The sequence below is a fragment of the Syngnathus floridae genome, chromosome 5, assembly GCF_059516105.1.
Source record: "Syngnathus floridae isolate MCC-2025c chromosome 5, RoL_Sflo_1.0, whole genome shotgun sequence".
In the NCBI taxonomy this organism is placed as follows: Eukaryota; Metazoa; Chordata; class Actinopteri; order Syngnathiformes; family Syngnathidae; genus Syngnathus; species Syngnathus floridae.
In genome coordinates, this window is record NC_142417.1 from 8827646 (window position 1) to 8852317 (window position 24672).

Here is a 24672-nt window from a genome sequence, read left to right on the forward strand (position 1 = left end):
GGGTATCGTGCTCTACTCCTTATGTGAGCAACAGAAAGCTGTCTGGTTTCCAGATGACACTTTCATTATCATCTAAGAAAAAAAGAATCATGAATTGTTTTTACACATCCATTTTATACATCCGTGATTCTCAAGCGTCGTCACACAGCAGGGAGCCACACCATCCGTCGTGAGACATTTCATAGAAGTTATGAACAATAAAGCCTTTGGAAATACTACATGTTACTTTTTCAAAGGACTTTGAAGTACAGTCAAAAGTAGATTGTAAGCTATAACGTCCATTCACCAAAGGCTGAGCTGCTCTGGATTTGCTTATGGAAGAGCTACCTGAGTGAGTAACATTTCCTGAGGCAATATTGGTCGTGAAGCTGTGCCAAACTATTTTTTAACTCAAATAATCTGTGAGAATTTTATTTCTAAAGGTACTGTTGTAAGATGATTTTGAAATGATAATCAAGTGATGTGGGATCATACTTTGTGGTATACTCAGAGCTTAGTCTAAACATTTTTAATGGAGCCATCTACTATTTGTGAGTCTTTCGCAACAGGCCTTGGTCCCCAACTCCCACGAATAGCAAAAGGTTCACTCTATTAGAATCTGCATGTCAAATTTTCACCCTGCGGCGTGGATAAGTTAAACTACTGCAGCCGATTCCTGTTTAAAAAATGTTAATGATGCGCACTGAATTGCATTCCAGCCAAGATTCTATTTCCAATAAATCATTCAAAATCCTCAAATGTTTTCCCCTGATGAGCGTATAAATTTACAAATACAACTTTATATCACGCAATGACGTTTTCGGTGAAGTTCCAGTGAAGTGCGAAGCGAAATAAAGTACGAGGCCACCCTAAAGACTTTCTAATTGGCAATGTCACAGTTCTCTCCTTGCCCGAGGAGGAGAAAGGGAAGATGATGTCTGTGTCAGCTCGGAGATGGTTCTATGCTGTCTGTCAGGGCCCTGAGCACATTTCCCTGAGCTTGATATGGACGGGACTTGTCTCGCTGCCCTCAGCGGCAGACAGACGTCTCATCTTTATCTCTCCAGATTTCTACCTAATCTGTTTCTCTCCCCTTGGCCTCTCTTCATGAATCTGCCATAAATCATTTTTGGATTCAGGCCCCAGTTTGCACACGCACTTTCATAAAGGGAGAGGAGCGGGCATCAGATATCCAGACTAAATAGCGATCAAATTACACAGGATATGAAATGTTGTAGGTTGGAATCCATTATCCAACTCAATATGGGTCTTTTCACTGTAATATGTCAGCTCTGGCCCTGAAGGGACAAAAAAGCACAGATGGTAATGTATATATGTGCAATATGCATATGATTGAGCAAATAATTACGGCTGACAGTTGAGCGAAAAATATTTGAGCTAAGTGCGCACGACTTGTTCAAAATAAGATCCAAAACACAAGAGAGCAGGTGGAGACCTTGAAAATGAGTTTGTGGTTGTTTTCAAGCCACCCGCACCAGCTGCTCTTAGTCGTAAACAGGCTGCATTTCCTGCTGAGCTTTGCAGTTACATTGATTTTTGCAGGTTAATTACAATGTGTTTTTTTTTTTTCCGACTTTCCCCCATTTTACAGTGCGTATGAAAAGTACTAATTGCATTCAATAACAAACTAATGATAGCAATAAATGGACTGGACCTGCCTCATCTGCCTCCATCTGTTAAAAACTCTCTCTCTCCCTCTGTCTCTCTCTCTCTCTCTAAAGGGCTCTTCATCCTGACAAGTATTATTGAAAAATTCAATCGCCATGGCAACAGCAGACTCATTACATTTAATCCACTAATTGCTAACTAGCTTCGCAATTGTCTGTAATTGCTTTGGGGACACAGTTAACCACGTGGTTGGTATGCAGAGCAAGGCTATGCGGGACAAAGGCCAGAAATGAAAGATGGCGCGCTGTGGTAACCCTGCCTACAAACTCCCTCGCCACCTCTCCCCTCTCAGAAAAAAAAAATGTGCACACTCCATAATAATCATCATCTGTCTAAATCTCCAAGTGCAATATTAATTAATGGGCATGGTTGCTATAGAGATTGATCACCATATTCTCTGTCAGCGGGATTTAGTCAAATGGGTCCTAATGTTTGTTTGTTAATGGAGCTGTAAACAATATTGCAGGAAGTATTTTGTCAGCAGCTCTTTCGGCCGCTAGGATGCTACGACAGCAAATCAAAAAGGCGATGGCGTCTGACACTGCTTGAATACATTACAATTTCTATAATTATGCACATTCTTATGAATCAAATCACAATGATTTATATTGTTGGAGTTTGATAACTACTTCAGGATAATATAAAAATTTTTCATCCATATACTTTGAACAGTACCGACACCAGTACAAGTACTCACTTTTTGAGTAATCACAGATACCGATACCAAGCACCGATACCACTAGTAATTTTGATAGCTAGAATTTTCTCCCAAAAAACAATGACAGATTATTTTCAAGACCTATCTATTCTAAAATAGCAATTTTTTTTCGTTTCTGTGAAATTATCTTTTAATTTAATGGTAAAACGGTCACAAAAGGGAGGCGTCAAAAGTACCATGCCCTTCTCCTTTTCATACATGGCTGTATCATGATCCTATCACTATTGTTAGTGTATCTTGCGATAGCCGTACTATTTTTACAGGTATAATAATATCCGATGAGAAAATTATCTTAATTTACGAAGCATATCTGAATATATGTGTGCCTTAACGAGCCAACATCAGGTTTGTGTATAACATCCATAGTTTCTCTGCTTTGTCTTTTGAGGCAGCGACTTTGATGGTATCGGTGTCGCCATTAAAATGGTTCCCACAGATGACTAGTCCAAACATGAGGGGTGGTCAATGTAAAAAGGGCTTTTATGGGCATGCGGTTGCATTCACGTGTCATGTGTGTATGCGTGTGTGTGAGTGTACAAGTCGGGGCACTGAACAAACCCAAACCCCTTTGATTAGCGAAAGGCTCAAAGGATGGAGAGGCAATCCGAGAACTTCACAGGCGCAGAGGGGAAATTGCCTTGAACCTTGAGGTGTATGAAAGTGCAATTTGTGTCCCATCTGTTCTGCTTCCCTTCCATTAGGAGAAGGAAGGGTGTTCTAAAGCCACCGAGGAGAAAATGCCTCTGTGAGGCTCTCTGGGTATGCACAGGCTCTAGTAGATTTAATTTGCCAGACGAGTCTTTTCGCTTTTTTCTCTTTCCATCAAAATCTTTTAGATGCAAGAACAAAGAGGTTTTGTTTTTTTATTTTTTTTAGTGCAGACTATATTTTGTTGTAATGTCCTCCTGATCATAGTGACCTTCTCTCCATTGAATGCTCTGCCCTATCTTAACTGAATCCCGGCACATAACATTGTGCGGTGTTGATCCGTTTTTTTTTTAGTTTGATTTTTTTGCCCTTTTTCAGAAGGATTTGCATGGCAGAGGCCAAGAACAAGTTTGTTCCCCGGGCAACGGATTGTCGCCATTTGCAGTTTGAGCCGAGGTGTTACTTGAGGACTAGGAAAGTGTGGCATCAGAGATTAGATTGGCCCAAAGTATGCATGAGCTAAGATAGCAGAGTGCATTACTGGAACCAGAAAGCGACTCTATCATCGATTCATATTTTAAGTATATCTGTGCAAGGAAATATCTTTGATGTGGTAATGGTGCATTAAGTTAACTGTTGGCAATTTAGTTTGCAGGGATCAGCACATTAGAATAGCTTTTAGACTGTGTGGCAAAAAAAAAGAAAAAAAAAATTTGTGAGTCATCTTTGAAACATCTGCAACATGAACCTTAAAAGTTGTTGCAAATGTAAAAGAATAAAGCAAACATAATAACAAATAACAAAAAATTTATAGTTTTGCACAAGCTTTATTTTTCTTATTATAATTTAGGGAAGCTATGGCATGACCCTCACATAAGATATTTGTCAAGCACATTTTACCTTATAATAACAATTCAATTTACTCTAATGGTACAATTTGCTATAAGCAGAACATCTCATTGCAATGGAGAACCCAGACCACCAGTAGACAAAAATATTAGTGGACGAACCAGGACACCATGTTGTTTTAAACATGGCACATACTGATTTTACGTTAATAGCCTGCGACAGAAGGTCAAAAACTAACGATTCAAATGCTCAACGCTGCACATTTAGGTCATTGCTGATCCACCTTTATACATTTTTTTTTCGTAACACATTTACTGTACCTAAAATGTGTTGTTTATTTTATTATCAACTAAAAACTTGTGTGTGATTGCTGCTGTGGGTCCTCACTTTACAACCTGCATAATCGTTGACCTATTTTGAATGCAGGTCGTAACACACGAATGTCAGAATTACAGTAAGAGAGAGATTGTGTTTACTCTTCACACATAACATGCAGTTTCAGTTTGGAGCTAGCAAGTAGCATAAATGTGAAAACTAAATGCAGTTTCACGGCAGAGCAAAGTTAACACAAGTCAGGGTGAAAGGTGAGTGCATTTGCTGATTAGGAACAAAAGACAGTGTACATATCCCCTTTTGCCAAGTGCGAAACAAACAGCATCCAAATTGAATATTTCAGTCTGGGGGAGTAAGATGTGGGATTTGCACACAAAGACTGAGTGACAGATTGAGAGAGACGAGAGGCAGCCAACCTTTAGCAGAGCTGCAGAGAAAAGACAGTAAATGGCAAGTTAGATTAATAGATTGGCAAGGTCTCACAGAAGATGGGGTGCTAATTCATTGAGTGAAAGAAAGGCAGCATTTTTTTAGGTCAGAGTTGAGTGTGGAGGGATGATGAAGATGGAAATATGAATACTGAATAATTCAGCCTACATCCTTCCTTGAATCAAAAAAGGGATTAAGAGTGGTGCGTGGAGTCAAAGGTTAGAAGCAATTGTAGAGAAATACAGAAATGAGTCAGGTGGAAACTGTGAGGCGGAACAGCTGGAGGAAGTGGAAGGAGTGTGTGCACTGCGATATTGAGGTCAAGGTGTTATTATAATGCATCGTCACCTTCAACTTTGTCTCTATGCAAAAATGGAAGAACGTGGATTCATATAATATCTCCGTCAGGATTTAACTCCGCAAAGGTTGGCCCAAAAAAAAAAAAAAATCACGTAGAATTGTATTTTTGTTTGTTTATCTGTACGTACGTTAGATAACAGAACAAATGTCAGACGTAGATGGACTGGACGCAACCGTTTGCATGTTTGTGGGGTCGGTTTGTGTTTTTGACCCGATTGGTCCAGTTCACTATTCCACATCTGCTTCTAAAGATTGAAGTCCATTACTAGTTTATCTCGTGGTTTTTTTTTTTGTTTTTTTTTCCGTTGACTCACCAGTTTGCTGCTGCTACCAGACTATAATGCAAAATATAATAAAATATTATTAATGCCGTACATTCATCCATCCACGTTTTGGGGGATTTTGATGTTGCACTCAAATGTAATTGATTCTTGCTAGATGCATGTACCAACCCCTCCCCAAGGTTTTGTGTAAATAAATTAAGGAAGTGTTAGATGACAAATTGCATGAAAAACTGAAGCTTCCACTGCTGATTCAGTTGGGAGGCGCCAATTTTACGGTGATTAGTTACCACTAGCTGATCTTATGTTGGTGGTGTTGTGATGGAAACAATGTCTCATCCCCCAAAAATTCCACAAAGACTCCTTGTTTAAACATTGCATTTTACTGTAAATCTCCAAAAGGTTGATACAGGAAGGACACAACCTATTTTTATTTTAAAAAAAAACATGTGCAAAAGTCCCCCTAAACAGCTGAAATAGTTACTTGAATGATTAGTTTGGTCTTTGCTGCCCATAAAACCCATTTTAGATTTGTTGATTATTTCATTCCGTGATTGCCCTAAGCCGAAGTTTTTTGCTGGGATTGTTAACTCGCTTCCAACTGAGACTTTTAGCATCTTCGAAACATTTATTTTCTTCGTGCTGTGTCTTTAGAGTCTTGAGACTGAACCTTGCTGAGCGACAAGGCTATAGACGTTTGAGATCGTAAACAACAAAGGCAGGGGTTACCACTCACCAACCTTTTTGAAACTGAGTTACTACTTGAGAACTGATTCATGGTAGTGGCTACCAGTATTTCTGAAATAACAAAGTGGCTCAAATTTGGAACAGACTATTATACTTCACAATAAACATCATAACAGCACTCCGGAAAAAAAAAAATCTTTGATCACCATGTACTATGTTTCCATCCAACCACACTGTGGTGAGCATCGATGTCTGCAAAAATGTACGTGTGCTCTGGTATGGTATCTCGAACCACAGTTGCATACCCTGAGCACTTTGTTGTGAAATCAAAATAGTCAGCATAGTTTTCAAATTGCAAAAGCATCAGATTCACAGCCATTTGTCCAGTTAGCTAATCTGGCACGGCAGATTGTTTGTTTCTCAAATCCATCCGGTGATGAATCAACAGAAACTATTTGGAAAGGTAGACACTTAGAAAAATGAACGACTATTAGTTGAGTAGACTTTGTTCCTGGCAATGTAAATCCAAATCATATATTACGGTCTGTTTCATCATCTGTTTTATAATTGCTAAAGTCTTTCGACTAAAGGTATTTCTGCTCAAAGTTCACTTCCATCAAAGGTAATTTGTAGACACTTTATTTGGCAGACCAAGAACTCAATGAGACCGCCTCTTCATGGTGATTGCCTCCGGGAGAGGACCATGCTTGAGTTGTGAAGAGGTTGCTGCTAATGTGATTAGCTGTCTGTTTCCAATTAAACACAAGCCAATAATGAAACCGGGGACAAAGTATCCCATTGTCCTAAGCATCTTGACAGATATCCTCAAACCTGTTCTTTTCTTTGCTTTGACAGCTTTTGTTCCGCCTTTCATCCCTGTGCTTCGTGCGATTTAAAGAAAGACAGCGGAGGAGTGTGTGCGTCCACCATGTGTGTGTGTGTGCCTGTGAGTGTGTGTTTTGGGGGTGAAAGGAGGGAGTTCTCAAATCCCAATAGGCTCTAGGGAGCTGTCAGAACTGATAGAGCTCTATCACTTGCAAGCGGAAGCGCAAAATTGGGCCGAGCTGAGCACTAGAGGATGATGGTCTTTCTGTCCACTGGAGTTTGAGACGCTGTGGTAGCTGGAGATAGTTTGTGGCCTTGCAGATGGTTCAGTTTTGGGGGGGGTTACCCTGGCAACCTGTAGACAAACGCATTACTGTCCCCCCCTTTGTATAACATTTTAACCTGTCCCTCAGCTAAAATGTATACTCGGCCAAAATTGATTTTTGTTATTTGGAAGAGTAATAATAATTTAAAAAATGAGTTGAGAGAGAAACTTAAAGATACTTTGTCTCATCAATTGTCTCCAGATTTGTTTTTCTTGTTTATTAAACTTGTAGTTTTGTAAATATTCACAATTCGGAGTGAGAGTGAATTTCAAAATTATGATTGAAATGTTTGTACACACCATAGAGGGATTATCAGTCAATATATCATTGGCAACTGGGGCGGCAGCTGCCACCCTTTGCCACCCTCTAAAACCGCCTATGGAGAGACATGAAAAAAGTGAAAGCGGTTGCTCTACAGTTTTAATTAATATGCTTGAGAAATTAAAGGAATGTCTACCTTTTCTGCAGCTTGTTACACCCTGTTAAAGTGTTAGTCATTCCAATTAAAATGTCAGGTATAGATTTTTTTACTTTTAAACTGAATGTCAATGCAGTTAAAAACATTGTCACATTATTTTGCAATGAAAGTATTTTGAAGGTGATGCTTAAAAGCAAAGATTAATGCACATCATGACATTGGACAGACACCAACATCACTTTAGGAATTTAACTAAATCAAACGTGCTCCCAGAGTGGTAATTATTTCTATGAAAGCTTTCAATAAAAATCGACCTTGGGTGTACTTCTTCAAACTTCTTTTTTGAAATGAAAATGTTTTATTAACTGGACGTAACCACTCATGAATAAGCACTAAGCTTTTCACAAGCTCCTTTTCCTGTGTTGTTTCAACACTAACACAAGAGTTGCTCCTCCAAATCGTTTGTTTTGTAACACATTTCATCAAGCCAATTGTGTCCGTAAACCGCCTACGCATGTGGAAATCATTGTGTTACATCCTCCAAGCCTATAGTGACTCTGCTCACCAATGGCAACATAAGCTACAAATTCGCAACATAGTACAATCCCAAAAAAATTAGTGCTTTTACAAAGAGAAACACATTTTCTTTGAGGTATTCATATGAAAATATTCATACTTAAGTAAATTAAAGCAACTGCCGTCCAGGAAATGGCTGGCTGGTCAATTTTGGATTATGCCGACATTATCTGTAGACATGCTGCTCTATCTGCGATGCTCTGTTCATACTAAAACCACCAGACTATATTTTCCACTCTGCATTTATTCAGATTCATTACTGGCAACAGCTACTCCACCTATCCAACTTCAATCATTGCCAATCAAAGCTGTGCCTTTCATTTCCTTTAAATGTGGTGCTTGTCTCAACATGGCGGAAGTACATCTGCACAGTGAAGTGAGCTCTTGGAGACTAGATTTCTACCCTAGCTGCGCAGGAGTTAGTTGGTGTGAGCGGTCGTAAGGTTTAAATCATCTCCCAATAAATTGTCAATCTGCCCAGCACACCTCCAGCTGAGCCAGCCTACCTGGCTCGGCGGAGACCAGTCTGCCAGAGTGACAAACACATGCTGCAAGCCTTGTGTTGATATGAAAATCAGGATCTGTAGGTATTAGTACCACAGATTCTAAGAAAAATGTTGTTTTTGATATTTTTAATAGAATAAGGTGCTCTCTGAGTGAATTCAGAGGACCTTCACCTGTCACACACACCAGTTCCGAGATGACTTGCCATCATGTAAAAGCTCTCAAACAACAGGAGCAGGGATTGTGTTCTTGGCAGACCTGCCTCAACCAGCTGCTCTACGTGTGTGTGCGTGTGTGTGTGTTTTCTCGAGAGTATAGTGTCATTTGGGTCTTTTCAGCTGAGGTGATTGCTACATCCCAAAACCCAAATTTAAACCCCGTTTCAGGTTCTAAAATATAACTTCCCCATTGCATGTAAAAAAAAAAAAAATCACATCTCCAGAATGTCTAAGGTTGTTTTTTGTGGTTGGTTTTTTTTTTTTTTTTTTTTTTTTCCAAGGAGGTGGAGCGCCAATGAGATTTAACAGTCCCAGGTGTGAGTACTGTGACACTGTGTATGACCTTCCCACACTCTGGCACGAATGTGCTTCCTTGTAATGGAGACATATGACCTGACAAGGTGAGATAAACCACATTTCATCTCCGGTCAGCTGTAGGCTTTGTCTGCGGTATCTGCTTTTCATTAAAATCTTGCAAATAATCTTGTAAGAGTTCACCTACCATTCATCCACCGTGTTATATTGTCGTATTTTTTATTGTTCATTAAAACATTTGCTTTAACTTTGTGGGATTATCCTGCAAAAAAATGGCTCCTCCAAATTTAAATTGGTCTTGAAATGAAGTCATCGATTGGCAAAATTGCTTTTCCCCCCAAAGTGTTTTATATATATTATATATGTGTGTGTGTGGTTAATAAATGCTTTTGCAATTTTATATAGTATCTTGTGAACAGCACTCGTAGCAACTTCCTTTAAAAACACCCTTCAAACACAAAGGCCAACACACACAAGCTCAGCTGTGAGAGTTGAGTGCATGCATGTTTGCTCACGGCTTCCTGCGAGAGGTTGTTGAGGCTGTAGGCAGTGAGTGTATCATGAAGACATCTCATCTCTGACTGGTCATACAGGAAACCAGATGCTTTTGATGATTAAACACGATTTAAAAAAAATAAATTCAGACAGACGCCCATTGTGGAATGGATGAAAACAAGGTTGCAAAGCAATCAACACAATTTGCCGGATTATCCAAAGAGGATAAACTCCGTCCAGCCTTTCATTTATTTAAAACAATACAATTTAAAAAAAAGAAATGTAGTTTTAAGAGCTTGTAGGCACAAGACTCTAAAATCCTGCCTTATACAAACTAATACCCCCAAAATAAACAATTTTCATGTTAATACAGAGCAATAAAGTATGAGTCAGTGGGGGGTGGCATACAGTCAATCACTGTGACTTTTGGCAGCTTTCATTATTTGGAGCTGCAAGTATGAATCATTAGTCTCCCTTTTTAACCCAAATATGCAGTTGTCTAAAACTGCTATTCATGTTTCAACTTTTTTTTTCTTCTAAATACCACAGAACCTGAACCCACTACTTATTTTCACTTCTTATTATTCTGACAATGGCAAGGATGGCTATGATGTTTCCCAGAAGTGATGTCTTTTCAAAGCCTGCCAGGAAACGTTACTTTCGGTAGCAATCATTTATGCTGGTGTGGCAATACTATTTGGCAACCAACTGATCTGTGTTTAAGGGAAGAGGATGTCTTGGAGTAAAGCAGGATTGCGGCACTAGTGACGGCGAAGATGTGATTTCTAACAGGCACACACAAAAGGTCGAAGGATGTCGTAAAGACTTCAGTTTATGTAAGTGAAGGAGTATTTCTTCAAGCAGGCTTGCATGGCTGCTCTGGCCCCTGATCTCTCTTCTGGCTTCCCCTCCTATCAACATCTGGCTGTCAGTAGGAAGTCTCCGGTCCGGAGATGCATCTACTATTAGCCAAGCCAGACATAAAGTATTGCAAAATATATGTGTGTTGTCAAGCTTGCAACGGAAGGATTTTATGCATGCTTACCATTCTTTTAGCCAACTGCCTCTTGCGCCAAACTGAATGAACGCAAATTATCTAGCACCGTGAACATGGCTTGGTTTTAAAATTATTTAATTTATTAACCATTTGGCCGTCAAATTTTCCAACATGTGTTAACTGTGTGTTGTCAGTATCTAGCTACCATCCATCCATCCATCCATCCATCCATCCATCCATCCATCCATCCATCCATCCATCCATCCATCCATCCATCCATCCATCCATCCATCCATCCATCCATCCATCCATCCATCCATCCATCCATCCATCCATCCATCCATCCATCCATCCATCCATCCATCCATCCATCCATCCATCCATCCATCCATCCATCCATCCATCCATCCATCCATCCATCCATCCATCCATCCATCCATCCATCCATCCATCCATCCATCCATCCATCCATCCATCCATCCATCCATCCATCCATCCATCCATCCATCCATCCATCCATCCATCCATCCATCCATCCATCCATCCATCCATCCATCCATCCATCCATCCATCCATCCATCCATCCATCCATCCATCCATCCATCCATCCATCCATCCATCCATCCATCCATCCATCCATCCGTGGTTGAAATGTTATCTGTCAAAACAAGGTTTCTGCTTGAGGCTAGGTTCGGTCTCCTCCTCCCTTGCTCTCCTCTTTTTGGGATCCCCCAGGGTTCCACTTAAGGTCCCTGCTTACTCGTTATCTAAATGTGTCCCCGAGGAGAGATTTTTTAAAACCTGGTATTGACTGCTATGCAGATGAAAGCAAACGCTATGCTTTACTGAAGCAGTACAATCTCGATACTGCCCACATATTAACTTGTCGATCCGAAACATGAAATGGGTGTCATTAAACTTCTTCTCAGCGACTCTCAACAATGAAACTTCAATCATTGTTATCTTTGCAGCAGTTTGTAACCTATTTTGAAAAGTAAAGTGAAGTCAGGTGCTTGTTTAAGGCCTGGCTGTGTGATTTTCTTTCTGTGTCAAAAAACTCTACTTTCTTCAACGACATTTTAAAGTGAGCCCGTAAAGATTGAACCCAGAGGTGATGTCACCCCTGCGCATATTCGGTCTTATCGAGCCTTATTCTGCTTGATCCCCCTTGCCCTCGCTCCCACTCCAGATGACTCTTCTTCGCCTGCCACTTGTGTGTGCCCTGCGCTCGCTCAGCCTCCAAACTGTGTGTCCTCTAACCACTTGACACCTTTACAGATTCATCCTCATCCCTTGGCAGACGGCACGCAGTTCGCCCACGGGGCACAATGCAGCGATCCTCGACAATCAATGGCAGATAAATCAATGCTATCTCTTTTTTCCATGCCTCTGTTGCCATTGATTTTTGTTTTTTTTTCTGCCCGTTACTTTGCCGCGTGTGGAAAGTTTTTGCTCATTTAAAGTGAGTTCACTTTCAGGAACACATTTTAACAACACAAGGCTGTCAGCTCTGAGCCAGACGCTAATGTTAGCACTGGATGGGGCGTAAAAGGGCTTTATTTATGAGATGCACTGTTCAAACAGAGGCTAGAGTGGATTTATTGAATGGATTCATTGTGAGCTCTCTTTTTAATAGAGGCATGCCCAATCCTGCCTTTATTGGAAGCGCTTTTATTTTGATACCTTAACAGTGACAAAGCAGCGATGCTTTGATCGCAAGAGAGAAGGAGGCCCAATTAGTCTTGGGATTACTCTCATGTTGCTGTTTTAGAGAAAAGCTCATTGCTATCAAATAGAATTTCTCATCCAATCTGCAGGCTCTGCGCCATGTCACCAGCAATGATATCTGGGAAATGCGTGCGCTCAGATATATTATTTTGAAAGCTCCATTTAATATAGCCCACAGTAAATTATCTACTGTGATGTTTCGCTCGTCTCCCCCATAAATAATTCATTGTTTTTATGTGCCCTCATGCCGCCTTGGGGGATTGGAACAGCTGAGTGTTTTCACAACGTATTTGTGTCCAATCTTCTGTGTATTGGGCGTACACTAATCAAACCACAGTACACATGCCATGAATGTTTGTTGAGTCATCTGCTTATCAGCTAATCAAATGACTTGTTTGCCTTCATGCCTGGCTCGCAGTGGCGCCCGTTCTTGATTGGCTCGTTCTCTATTGATTGTTCATGTGTTTGATTTACTGTAAAGCTGCGCGCCGTATGCAATAGGTCTGAAATCCGCAGGCTTTGTTATATGATCGGCCGCAATGAGGAAGGAGACAAGGTTGAAGCTAATATAGGATGGACTTGGGAGCTCTATTGTCTGTGAGACGTTTCTCATAAAATGCCATGTGCAACATGTGTAGTAGCCATTGGCATGAAGGTGCAATTCATAAAGAGAATTTCAAAGGCAAGGGAGTCCAGCGTGGTGACATGCATCTATACCCAGCATTGGGGAGCAATCAGATAGGGCAGAATTGATGACCTGGCTCACAATGGATTTCTTGGAGCAGGGTGCCAGACTGAGGTAATACTTTCAGGCTCTTATCAGCGCTGGAATAAGCTGAGTGCTGCATCACCCACTTCCCAGCGTCAGCTTATTATGAGTCTATGATGTGTGATTGCTTGTCCTTCCCTTTTGGGTGTCTGTGGCAACGTGCAGTGTTGGCACTTGGCAAGGGGAAGATGATGAAGATGAGAAACACTGAAGGCCACTTATGACATTTTTTCTTTACAAAAAACGTGTTTTGCTGACTCAGGAAACGTGGACGAAAGTTGTGCGATTTTGTAAATTGAAGTACAGTTGTTGCGTCTTTTTGGAAGAAATGGGCAAAGTAGGATGGAATTTGCCAATTTATTGCTTTGGACCACTGTTGCACCTTTGTATCAAACAATTTTACATTCCTTTTCCTCTTTTCATCAGAGGGGCATATAGTAATGATCTTAATCTATTACAGATATACTTCAGTAAACTGGATGAATTATCAGAGTAATTTTAATGCAACATACTTTTTAACTTTTACTTTGGAATTTTTGTCAAGAAGAAGCACCACTTGTATTTCTTTCTTTCTTTCTTTCTTTCTTTCTTTCTTTCTTTCTTTCTTTCTTTCTTTCTTTCTTTCTTTCTTTCTTTCTTTCTTTCTTTCTTTCTTTCTTTCTTTCTTGCGCTGACATATGCAAAAAAATGGGCATTTACATCTGCAACAGCATGCATTAAAACAGAATTATAGCAGTAAAGGCTAAATGTTCAGCTCTTATATTGAAATGTGATTATTTAAAAACAAATCATACCCTTAATCTTCTGTGTGCAAACACATTCTGCCCCTCTGACAAATATAATGGGTGGCCCCTGTCCTACTGCATTGATCTGTATGATTGTAGTCGCATTGCAGTTCTTTATTTCTCAGTATTGGGTCAGACTTGGGTTTTCCCCAATAAGGGATGTCACAGTTAACCTTTAAGTATGCTGCCGAAAGATGGATGAAGTGGTGCGGAGGTGATTAAAGAGTAAATGGTGATTAAATATCCTCATCTGTATTCTACCACGTCAATTAATATTGCACGTTTTTTTTAAATGTTGCGTTTGCTGTTTTTTTTTTTTTTTTTTTTTACGCCAGTAAACAACGTGGTTTCAGACGCTCAGACGCCATGCATTTCTATGGTAACAGTCGTCAATTATTGTTGATTGGCCGAGTCGTGGGAATGTTTGTGTTGGCCGGCTTCGCTGATTGGTCGGTGGGCGGTCTGTGCAGCCTGACGGGTTGCAGCGTTCCGGGTTATTGTCAGTCTCAGCAGCTCGGCACCAGGGCAGGAACGCCGCATCCCGGAGCTCCCATCCCTTTCATCCAAATTCAACCTTTTTTTTGCTTTCCCCCGCCCCTTTTATTGGTTCATGCACCAAAGAGAGCACCACGGGGTGAGATCAGTGCACAAGAGCAGCCGGAGATCCACATTGTGGATGTGGAGGCAAGAACATCTTCGAGGGGAGAAAGTGACGGACCGAGCGGAGCCGGATCACCGGGATTTCTTTTTCCTTTCCCCAGCAGCCCTTGAAGATTCCCCCTTTTCGGTCTAAGTTTTTATTCTTGTCAGTGCGCCATTCTTACAGGATTGCCTCGATTGTATTCACCTATTTGAATCATCTTTTTTAGACCACTTTAAATCGATGCGTAACGGCTGGGATATTTTTTCCTCTCTCGCTCTCTCTCTTGGAATTGTGGAATACTGCGTAGCGCATAAGCTAAGCACCCAGTCTTTCCACTAACTGCCTCGTCGCTTGGAGATAACATCTTCTGAAATTAAAAGCAAGCCAGGACCTTTCACCTCGCTCCGGAGGCGAAACGTCGACAGCTTGAAGCGCACTTTGCTGTGCGCAATTGTTCCTCCGAGGACCTGTTTCTGCATCGTTTGCCCTCCGTTAAAAATTTGGCAGGCGATCCGAGAAAATTTCAAAAAGCTTTTCAAGTGTGGGATTTAAATCGCTACGGGTGGAGGAAGAAGAGGATCAACTTCATCTCCGTTTGACATCAGCTCTGCTGGATTGGAGCAAAATGAAGCATTTCTAATTGGGAGCGCGCTGCTTGCTCGGTCAATGTTATAAATCTGCATGGAGCTCTAGTCTGCACTACGGAACAATTTATGGTAAATATATATTTATATATTATCCTAAAGTCATGTTTTAAGGGCTTCACCCGTTCAAAATTGGACGCACTGTCAGAATCTTCCTCTGTGTCTTTGGGGTGCTAACGAGATAGTGAATGTAGAGTAAAGGCTGTTGACTCGACGCTTAATGATGTCCCGCATGGAAGCCCATTGTTGGCGTGTGTGTGAGCCACAAGAAAAAGAAGTGTCGTAAAATGGACATGATCGAATGGCTCCAGGATCCACTTTGAAGTGTGACTGAAGGGCTCCGAGGACGGTGCCTGTACAGCTCCTCCTGCGGGCACTGTTCCAAACGTGCGAACCTCTCACTGCGAATGTCTTCTGCAATTAGTGCTTCTTCACCCCGGAGTGTTAATGACATCCACTGTGCTTTTATAGTCTTCCTGCTTATTATGGCAGGATTTTTACTGCAGAGCTCGTAAACTTCACCCGAGATGTGAGCGTCCAACTGTAAAACTTTTCACTCCCAAGGATGATGGGGAGGGAGCTTGTGTGTGTGCCCTCTGCAGGCAGACGGGCAAGCAGCCCAACACGCAGCCTTTACCGCAAACTGGCTGGTTATCTATGTATTTGTTTTTTTGTATTTTTTATTTTTTTTTGAATGGGAGAACAGTACTTTATTCTCTTTCGGCTCCAGTGAACTTTGGGCTTTCTATACCCCCCCCCCCCCCCCCACGCACACACACACACACTTTATTGTACAAGTATGCACACGGCACTCTTATGAAATCTAATATGTTTATTCGTTTGTTTTATGGGTGGTTTTTTAACTGCACTGCAGATGTGTTGCTCATAATTTAGTTGGGTGGAGTCGTGAAAAAGTACAGTTACCTTGGAGTCAAATTAACTGCATTGCATACTTGCATGTTTACAGTATAACCGTACTAGTCATAAAAAAAAAAAATCCTGTATGTGCCTTTTGTCAATGTAGCTGTCATAGTATAAGACTGAAAAGAGACCGTAGCATTATTAGTTTGTGCAAGTGTACCTAATAGAATGTCCAATGCATAAATAAATGCTCGATATAATTTCCGCTGACTGTGCAGCGAAAAAGCTGCACATATATATACATTCATTCATTCATCTTCCGAATCGCTTATCCTCACGAGGGTCGGGGGCGCGCTGGAGCCTATCACAGCAGTCGTTGGGCACACATTATCCTTGCAATATAGCCTACTATGTCTCCCCGACTGGAGCCAGTCTGTCTCTCTCCCGTCGACTAGCAGGTTGCTGAATGTAATATGCCCAATTCCCACCCCGCCCCCTACCCCGCACCTCAGCCAGGGCACCTGCCATGGAGCCTTCCTGGCTGTATTGAATAAAACATCCAGTGATGTATGAGGCAGGGGGCTGCACCCGAGGGGGCACAACTGCCTCATTTACTTCCTCCACTCTGCGCCTCTGACCTGCTGAGCAAATTGTGCTCATATTAGCTCTGCGGCTGCTCTTCACCTAAACAAATAGTCTTGCCAGCATAATGCTTGTCTTAACTCAACGTGATGGTTGGACGAGGCACCGGCAAACAGCGTGACAGAGAAGCTTTAATATCTAGGTCACTGAATTACCTTTGCGGAGTTTCTTGTTTTTTTTTTTGCCACTTTATTCCCCGACTTGCTTTTGAAAGCTTTTGTTATTTTCGTCTCACTTTAGACCTTCAAATGTTGTACTGCAGGCTTTTGCTTCAACTTGTGTCTCAATTTGCCTGTCTCGCTTCCTGTTGTTGAATCTGGAGAAATTTAGTGGAGCTCCTGAGGTTAAACAATCCATTCCAGGAATACTGGTTGACTTATGAGATTTGTTCTGATTGAAAATCATTATATCTCCTTGGAAAATAATGGAAATGTAATTGATCTGCTTCGGGGGTCTCTCACAGTTTCCATCAGAAATCCTTTATTTTTATTTCTAAATACAAGGTAACAAGTAACATTGTTAACTATTATTTAATTTAAAAAGAAATTAACCATGGTACAATAATACTTGCATCATTTAGAGAATGCATGCATCCCCATTTTCTTTAATCGTCACACAAGCGTGAAAACACGTTAACTAGATGATAATAACATTGCCTAGTTGTTTGAAAAATATTGGAGACAAAAAACTGAAACTTTGTAAGACTGGTCTAATTAATGTGACATTGAAAATGACACAATCAAAAATACACAAAATATGCATTTGGATTGATTTGCTCAAGTCACAAATGCAAGGAGTGGCACAGTCCAGGTGATCTCATCGTCATATATTAATCGTACCCTTAACACATCATATCTGTTGCTCCACACCTTAACAACACTGCAATGACAACAACACAAAACTGAAAGTCACTTCTGCAACTCGTTAAGACTGTTCAAAGCCATTGAGAATATTAGAGCAACACAATTAATGCGCTCAAAAGAAAAAGGCCTTTTCTTAAATTACACATCAGTTTGATTGATTGATAGCTTGGTGGCCTTAACATATTCGGTGCTTATTAATACAGCTGCCTGCAGTGAAACGAGAGAAGCAGTCTTGAATATCGTTTAAGTTGCTGAAGTTTAATTTCCTGCTCTGTGTATTAATCTCTTCTTTAATCCTTGCATGGTTTGATTGTCTCAAAACCTACCCGCAGGCAGCCAATCTCATTTTAGCAATTAAGATGACTAAAATAGTCTCAGCATGAGTGTGTGTGTGTGTGTGTGTCAGTGTGTGTGCACTTTTTGCGCTGATTAATAACATTTAGGCACAGATCTGTTGTCCATATATTCACTATAGATGTCATGAAAGAAAAACTACTATGCCTTTGAACCAGACAGCCCTGACTATAACTTTTAAGTAGCAAACATCAGCAGACACTTAAAGCCACATTTCCACTCTAAGCTTCTCATTAGACACTTGATCAAAGTGTTTAATTTCCTGAAAAGTTTCACGCGCGTGCAAACAAAAGAGACACATCGTGTCTTTCTTCTGCTTTACATGATTTAATATAACCTCCGCCGTCCTGATTTTCGCACCATCCACGATACATAAGAGACATGAAAGCATTGCACACCAATCATCGCTGCGGTGGGACGAACACACCCTTCAACCCTTCCGTCATTGTGAACGAGAAAACGGGCTGTGACATAAACATGGATGTGCGGTTGTGGCTGAAGGTCTTCTCTGCTCAGCTGCAGGAGCAGAGGCAGCCTGACATGACACGGTTGCCTTGTTGTATAGTTAGCAGCAATACCTCCACAACGATATCTATTTTAGCTTCGGATGCTTGACCCCGTCGCGCTCTCACTGCGGCTGCACCCGGCGTGTCAGACGAGTGCCTCATATTTTTTCCCCATCTGTTGGTGTTCCTGCGATGTCAGGGTCAAATGGTGGTTCACGGCTGCTCCTGGTGATTTTTTTTTTTTTTGCTTACAGATGTGTACTGTTGATGTTAATTTGTTTTGGTCCAATCAAATTTAAGCTTCTATGTGGAGCCATGTAAATGTAATCTACTTAGGGCCTTCACAATTCAGACTGTTGGGAACAGCGTTGAAATGGTTGTTTCCAATCAGAGACTGCCAACATTTTCCCGTCCTCTGATTGGATTCAGCTAAATAGTCTGCTAAATTTACCCCTCTGATTGGCTTAGCTAATTAGGCGGGCTAAAGATTGACTTACAGTAAAGGACAATGTCCGATATTATTAAGAATTCACTTTCAAGGCCCACTTTAAAAAAAAAAAAAATTCTGAGGAAAGCACTGAGCACCTGACCTCTCCCCACCCCGCTCACCTCCACCCTCATCCTCTGGTTCCATCAGGCTGAATGGAAGTCACGTCCCATCAGACGTCTCGGTTAATGTGTAGCCTTTAATATGGAAAGGTTGAGGTGAGCTGATGCATTTTTATTGTTTTAAAACAGCTCATGTGCTTTTCATATGCGGTTAATGAGTACAACGCGAGGCCGTCCGTGTCCTTCATGGTACAATCGACCCCATAGGGCTAATTATTAGACTCCCAAGTAAGTGCTCCTTTTTCGTGCCAAAAACAGTCTAGTGTGTGTACCTTGGAGGCTAGCACCTCATTGACTCCTAAAGGAGCAATAATATCCTCTCCTGCATGCCTGATAGCTGCGCATCTTACTTGGCTCTCCATCCCAGTGAGAGAGGCAAGGGCGTGCTCCTTCCAAAGTGTTCCTGGCTGAAGGATAAAAACAAATCTGACACGCTCCCCAACTGTGAATTTGCTCCCTTTAAAAACAATGCCTCTCCTGCCTTCCTCATGCTCACATTGATTTGTTCTGGGTGACAGTGCAAGCTGCTGTGAAATCACCCCGGCGTCATTGATCTCAGCGAGAGGAGGCGAGGCTCAAGGAGTCTGGCGACAGTGAGCAACATGGGAAAATCCTTCCCGTGCCCTCTTCAACCCCAACCACTACACCGCAATGACGGTCTTGGCCGCTATCAGATTGGGCCCCCGCTGTTGCTCTCCAGCTACTGTATCTCAGTCCAGGCTACACTTTGATGTGTTTTGTGGAGGCCCGTACACGCTGCTTGATTCACCATTGTGCCTCGCTGTGTTTCACATTATCTGGCAAACTCTTTATTGCCACTGTTTTCCATGCCAGAAGCAAGGCTAGGTTTTTTTTTCTCATGCAGGCCTCTGATTAATCCCCCTCCCACCTCTATGCTGGTGTACTTTAATCTTGAATGGGAGATATCTGATTCTCCTCGGCTATTGAGGAAGATCAAACTTTAATGGAACAAGGAACCGCACATCATCCTAATCTCCATCTCCCTACATTTTGGCCTGCTGCCCCCCCCCCTCCCCCCTCAGGCTTTCTGCAGAAGCAGGAAATACATCAGACAGATAAGATATTTTCTCTTCATGCTTTCGTAATTTATTCCCTGTTGACAAAAGCCACCAATTTACATCCATGCAGTTTGATTACCTGATTGGGGGAACAGAGAGAGACGTGTGCGGAGTTGGCTGACATTAAACAAATGGCCGCCCTGTCCCGTGTTTATATATACACATCCAAACTTTTCCAGATGCTTTAATTGGGAGTTGTCCCCTCCCTCTGTGTATTGACATACAGAAGATGAGGCAATGGGTGACCTACGTCCTCTGTCTATAATTGCCTGGAGGGAGATACATCAGCTGCATGGATGCATCAAGGTTCAATGCATTTGATTATACTGCAGTCAGTCCAGGAATTAGCTATTGACTTGTATTTTCTCCTGTCACTTGCTCCGTATCGCCAAATAACTCCGTCGCCAGCTGCTTGCATATTACATTGTTTCAAAATGCGTAACACTTATTCGCCGTCACACCTCCCACAAACCGTTTGTGTCCGTGACAAAAAGAGGCCATTACCCGATTGCAAGGCGCTGGCTGTAAAGTAATGACATTTTCACCGACTGCAGAAAACAATGTTGTCTGGTCTGGAGCGTAATTGCGCAAGCCACCTCACAAATTTCTGCACAAAGTTGAGCGTGAATGTTGGACGATTTAATAAAACACTGGAGATTTTTTGCATTTGTCGGCGGCGGGGACAGTAAGCCGAGGCTTGCGCGGATAAAACCCATATTCAGTCAACATGGAGAATTCCGAGCGAGCGGGATGCAGACTAAAAGACGCAGCAGCTGACCCGCAGGGGCACATTTACATATCTGAATAGGGCTGGTGCAAGTCAGCTATATTGTTGCTATTAAGCTCCAGTTTCTTTCATCAAAATGTTGGAGGAGCTGGAATTCCCATCTCTTTCCCTCACTATGTTATTTGTGTCAAGGAAAGGTTGGAAATCCAGACGATATTGAACCCCGAGGCCAAAGATCTTGGGTGCCTGCTTCCACTCACATACAAAAACATAGGAACATTGACATGAGGACATGTATTGCAGACACACACGCACACACACACACACACTCCTAGCCCTGTTTTATTACCTCCTGCCTGCCGCTGGAATTGCTTTCCTCCCTCGAGTGAGCCAGGCAAAGCCGGCTTTATTGTGTTAACCTATTTGTGTGTCAAGAGCGATTGCGGCGTTCTTTATCTCTGTTTGTATTCGGACGGGGAGACAGCAGAGAGGGCGAGCGAGTGGGGAAGGCGGAGAGCGAGCAGTGGGGATGTGGTTGCATCGGGTGGGTGGGTGGGGGGGGCACACCGGAGCTAGACGAGCCAGCGGAGTTAGACGGATGGCCGGTCACCTCGCTCCACTCTGGAGGATAATGACTGGTTGCTTAGCAATAAAGCAGCCCATATGCACTTCCTGACTTGCTTCCAGAGCAATCACTTTTTTCCCCTCCCCAAATAGCACGATTATATTTTTATGATAATTAGGCAACTGGCGTCCATTAAAAAGTGCCTAATAGCACTCTTTACATGCAACGTATTTAGCCGTGGTCTAATCTGGTCGTTTGGTTTTCATCTCCGCTTTGCATAAATATATATATGTTTGTCAGCAAGTGTTTGTATCCACACGAGTGTGAGCAGTTGGTGGAGTTTGACCCCGATTACCGCCGGCCCGGCATAGCGCTATAGTATATCCCTCCAGGTCACGTCTGTTTTTCGACCTTTGATCTCGACAATATCCATGTTCACGTATTCGCAGTTTGATAGGCGACCAAAGGCTACGAGAGCGTCCCTCTTGTGAGCCTTTAGTTTTATTCACATTTTTATTGACTTGAACGAATTGCTGACCTTTAGTGGCATAATGAATGGCCCAGCCTGCTTGGGAAACTGAGCGTTGCGGCAGAACGAACTGGCGTCATTCCAAGCTGTTTAGTTCATGATCTGAACTGTTTGGGCAGCGGGTTATTGCTTTTTTTTTTTTTTAATTTTAAATTTGAGAACTGTAGGTGATTAAGTTTATAAAGTTCAAGCTTAACCTCGATTTAGGCTGCCTTTCACACAGGAAGTCACTGCGTGTTTGAAGACTTTAGCCAATTATCCTCTCCTTCAAACACATTATTTTTCTGTGAAGTTCATATTGAAGTTGGTTATGATGATAAATAGTCACAAGATTTCAAATAGACATCATAGAGTGAATGAAACGTTTCAGCTGATGCCAAGTGGCCAGTTTAGTGTTCATTTTGGGCTTGACAAATGACAAGTCGCTTTAAAAAAAAAAAAACTTCTCTTCCTGTTTTTGAATCCTCTTTAAATAGTGTTCGTGGAGTCTGCCATGCACCCATCTGTATGCTTTTACTCTCCTTATTTCCCCATTCTTGCTCATGCACCGTTGGTGAAAGTGACAGCTTTAAACACATGAACCAAATATACACCATTATCCCCCCCCTCCTTCATATTTCCGCACCATGCTTCTGTGCCTACGTCTATAGGAACAGCTGTCCAGCTGTCACAGCAGCCAGCCAGCCAGTCAGCCTCTCTCCACGGCAACATCTGTAGAGCGGGAATGCACAAGGGCAGCCTGTCGCTCTCAGCTCGTCCCCAAAGACCGCGGAAGTGTGTCATGCCTTTTGGCTGCACGTCGCCACTGGCCACATCAAGCATTCGACTGCCTCTGCTTTTTACATTATCAACTCATTTTAGCCACTTAAACAAGCCGTCTTAGATTTTTGCCACCACTTTACAGTCACGGGGAAACCCTAAATAAGACATTCCATGCTTTTAAGCATGGGAGCATAAGGCAGAAAGAAAAAAAAAACAGTACATTATCTTAGCCATTAATAGTCGTTTGCATGTGCATGGATATGTGTGTGCACACCTGCTTGTGCGTCTTTACAAAAATCCCAACGAGCAAAGTGCAATGGCCTGGAACTGACGGGAACCCACTGGGAGAGTCTCTCCTTGATGTAGACCACCCCCACCCCCCTTCTCGCCAACGTTTCCTCCTGGAAGCGGAGCGGCGGCGGCGAGGCAGGAGGCGGCGGTGCGGGGATGGAGTAGGAGGAGGGTTGCCATGCGAGATGAACAGAGCTCGGGTCCCCTCTGTCAGACACAAACTAGGATCAGGGAGCTCGCATGGGACTCTCGTGGGATGAGCGGAGGGAAAAAGGGAGACAGCAGCTGTTTTTCCTCTTACGCCTTCACCAGAAAGCTTCTTTTTTTTTCTTTCCTTAATATATTCCGCTTTGTCTCTTGTGGGGCTGTCATTAGCGGCTGTCATGCTGTTTTGTGGCGATAAACATGGATGAGCTGAACATTTTGCACTTTTGAGAGTGTCGCAATCATCCTTGAGCCTCTGAGTTTTTTAGACGGTGCTAAGGGATGTGATTTTTTTAATCAGACACAAAGGGCCAATCAAGCAGTTTGCGACTCGAAAGGGTAAAGTCAGTTGAAGACAAAGTCTGGGTGTCTTAAGTACGATATTGTGTCACTTGACGGTTTTCACCTTTACTTCGCTGGCTCCACGCTGTTAGAAATAGCCCGAGTCTATTTCTGTTATGTAAAATGTTCACGTCAACGAGCTAATTATTGCTGACTCAGGTTTAGTAAATGTATCTTATTTGCACATCGTAGAGTAAATAGATGACTCATTTTGACTCGTTAAAATAGATGCATAGTAAGAACTTTTTAGTTGTAAACAACCTAGAGGAATCCATTTGTGACAACATATTGTGTCATGATTGAAAGCCAACTAAAACTATCCATATGGATGCCGTGAAGTCGCTCCGCCCGTGGTGGGCCACAAGCAAACAGCTGATGACAGGGAAATCGCCTGCTCATGACTTATGTTTTATCATTCAAATTCCCTCTTTTTGCTTCGGTTTGCCGTGATTGACAGCTGGGCATAAAAGCAGCGGCGAGCCGATGGTAACTGTGACAATGGTGTCGCCTCTTTGCCTTGTTTTCACACTTTTTCTGCTGTCACCGACAGCCTCGCTGATTGCCTCTCTGCCAAGACTGCATCCTATTAATCTTTTAAACAAGGGGCCAAGCCCAGCTGTATTATTTGTGGAAAAACAAGAGGACCTCATGAGACTGTCGAAAAGGAAAAAGGGACAACTGGGGCTAAATTGGTTTCATTGTGCCGAGGCTCTTTAAAAAAAAAAAAAAAAAGAACAATATTAGAAGCCTTAATAGCTGCTGGGATCGATGAGCTGAGGTCGGAATGCAGCCCTCACCTGATAGCTCTGTCCGTTCTCTTGTGGCATGCAGGTGCAGTCCAGGCTTTTATCTATGGCGTAAAAAAAAACCCTCTCTTCTATGGACATTTTCCGTGACGGCACTTCTAGAGATCCCCTTCAGCGGGCTCGGGGAGTCGGGTTTTTTTTTCTTCTCTGTTTCAAATGGGAGCTTAAACAGCAGTTTGTTCCAAAATGGCAAACGCATTGATGTATTATGAAAGGGAGGGAAAAGGAAACAGCTCCATTTGGCCCTCTGTGCTCAACAACAATTTGAAGTGTTTTAACGACTTGCAAAACCTTTCTAGACTTGAACTTTAATAGC

At 42.2% G+C, this 24672-nt stretch overlaps 1 protein-coding gene across 3 annotated transcripts in view; it reads left to right on the forward strand.

The window, feature by feature from the left end:
* Nucleotides 1–209: 209 nt before the first annotated feature.
* Nucleotides 210–24672, forward strand: part of fam222aa (family with sequence similarity 222 member Aa) — a 56235-nt gene continuing 31772 nt past the window's right edge. Inside the window, exon 1 of one of the 3 annotated variants that reach the window (XM_088375356.1) lies at nucleotides 210–331. In XM_088375356.1, the coding sequence (XP_088231482.1) occupies nucleotides 315–331 (17 nt within the window). In that variant the 5' untranslated portion in view covers nucleotides 210–314. Of the gene's footprint in view, nucleotides 332–9129; nucleotides 9242–14421; nucleotides 15289–24672 lie in introns of those variants that run through there. The other 2 variants (XM_088375355.1, XM_088375358.1) reach the window with 2 other exon arrangements.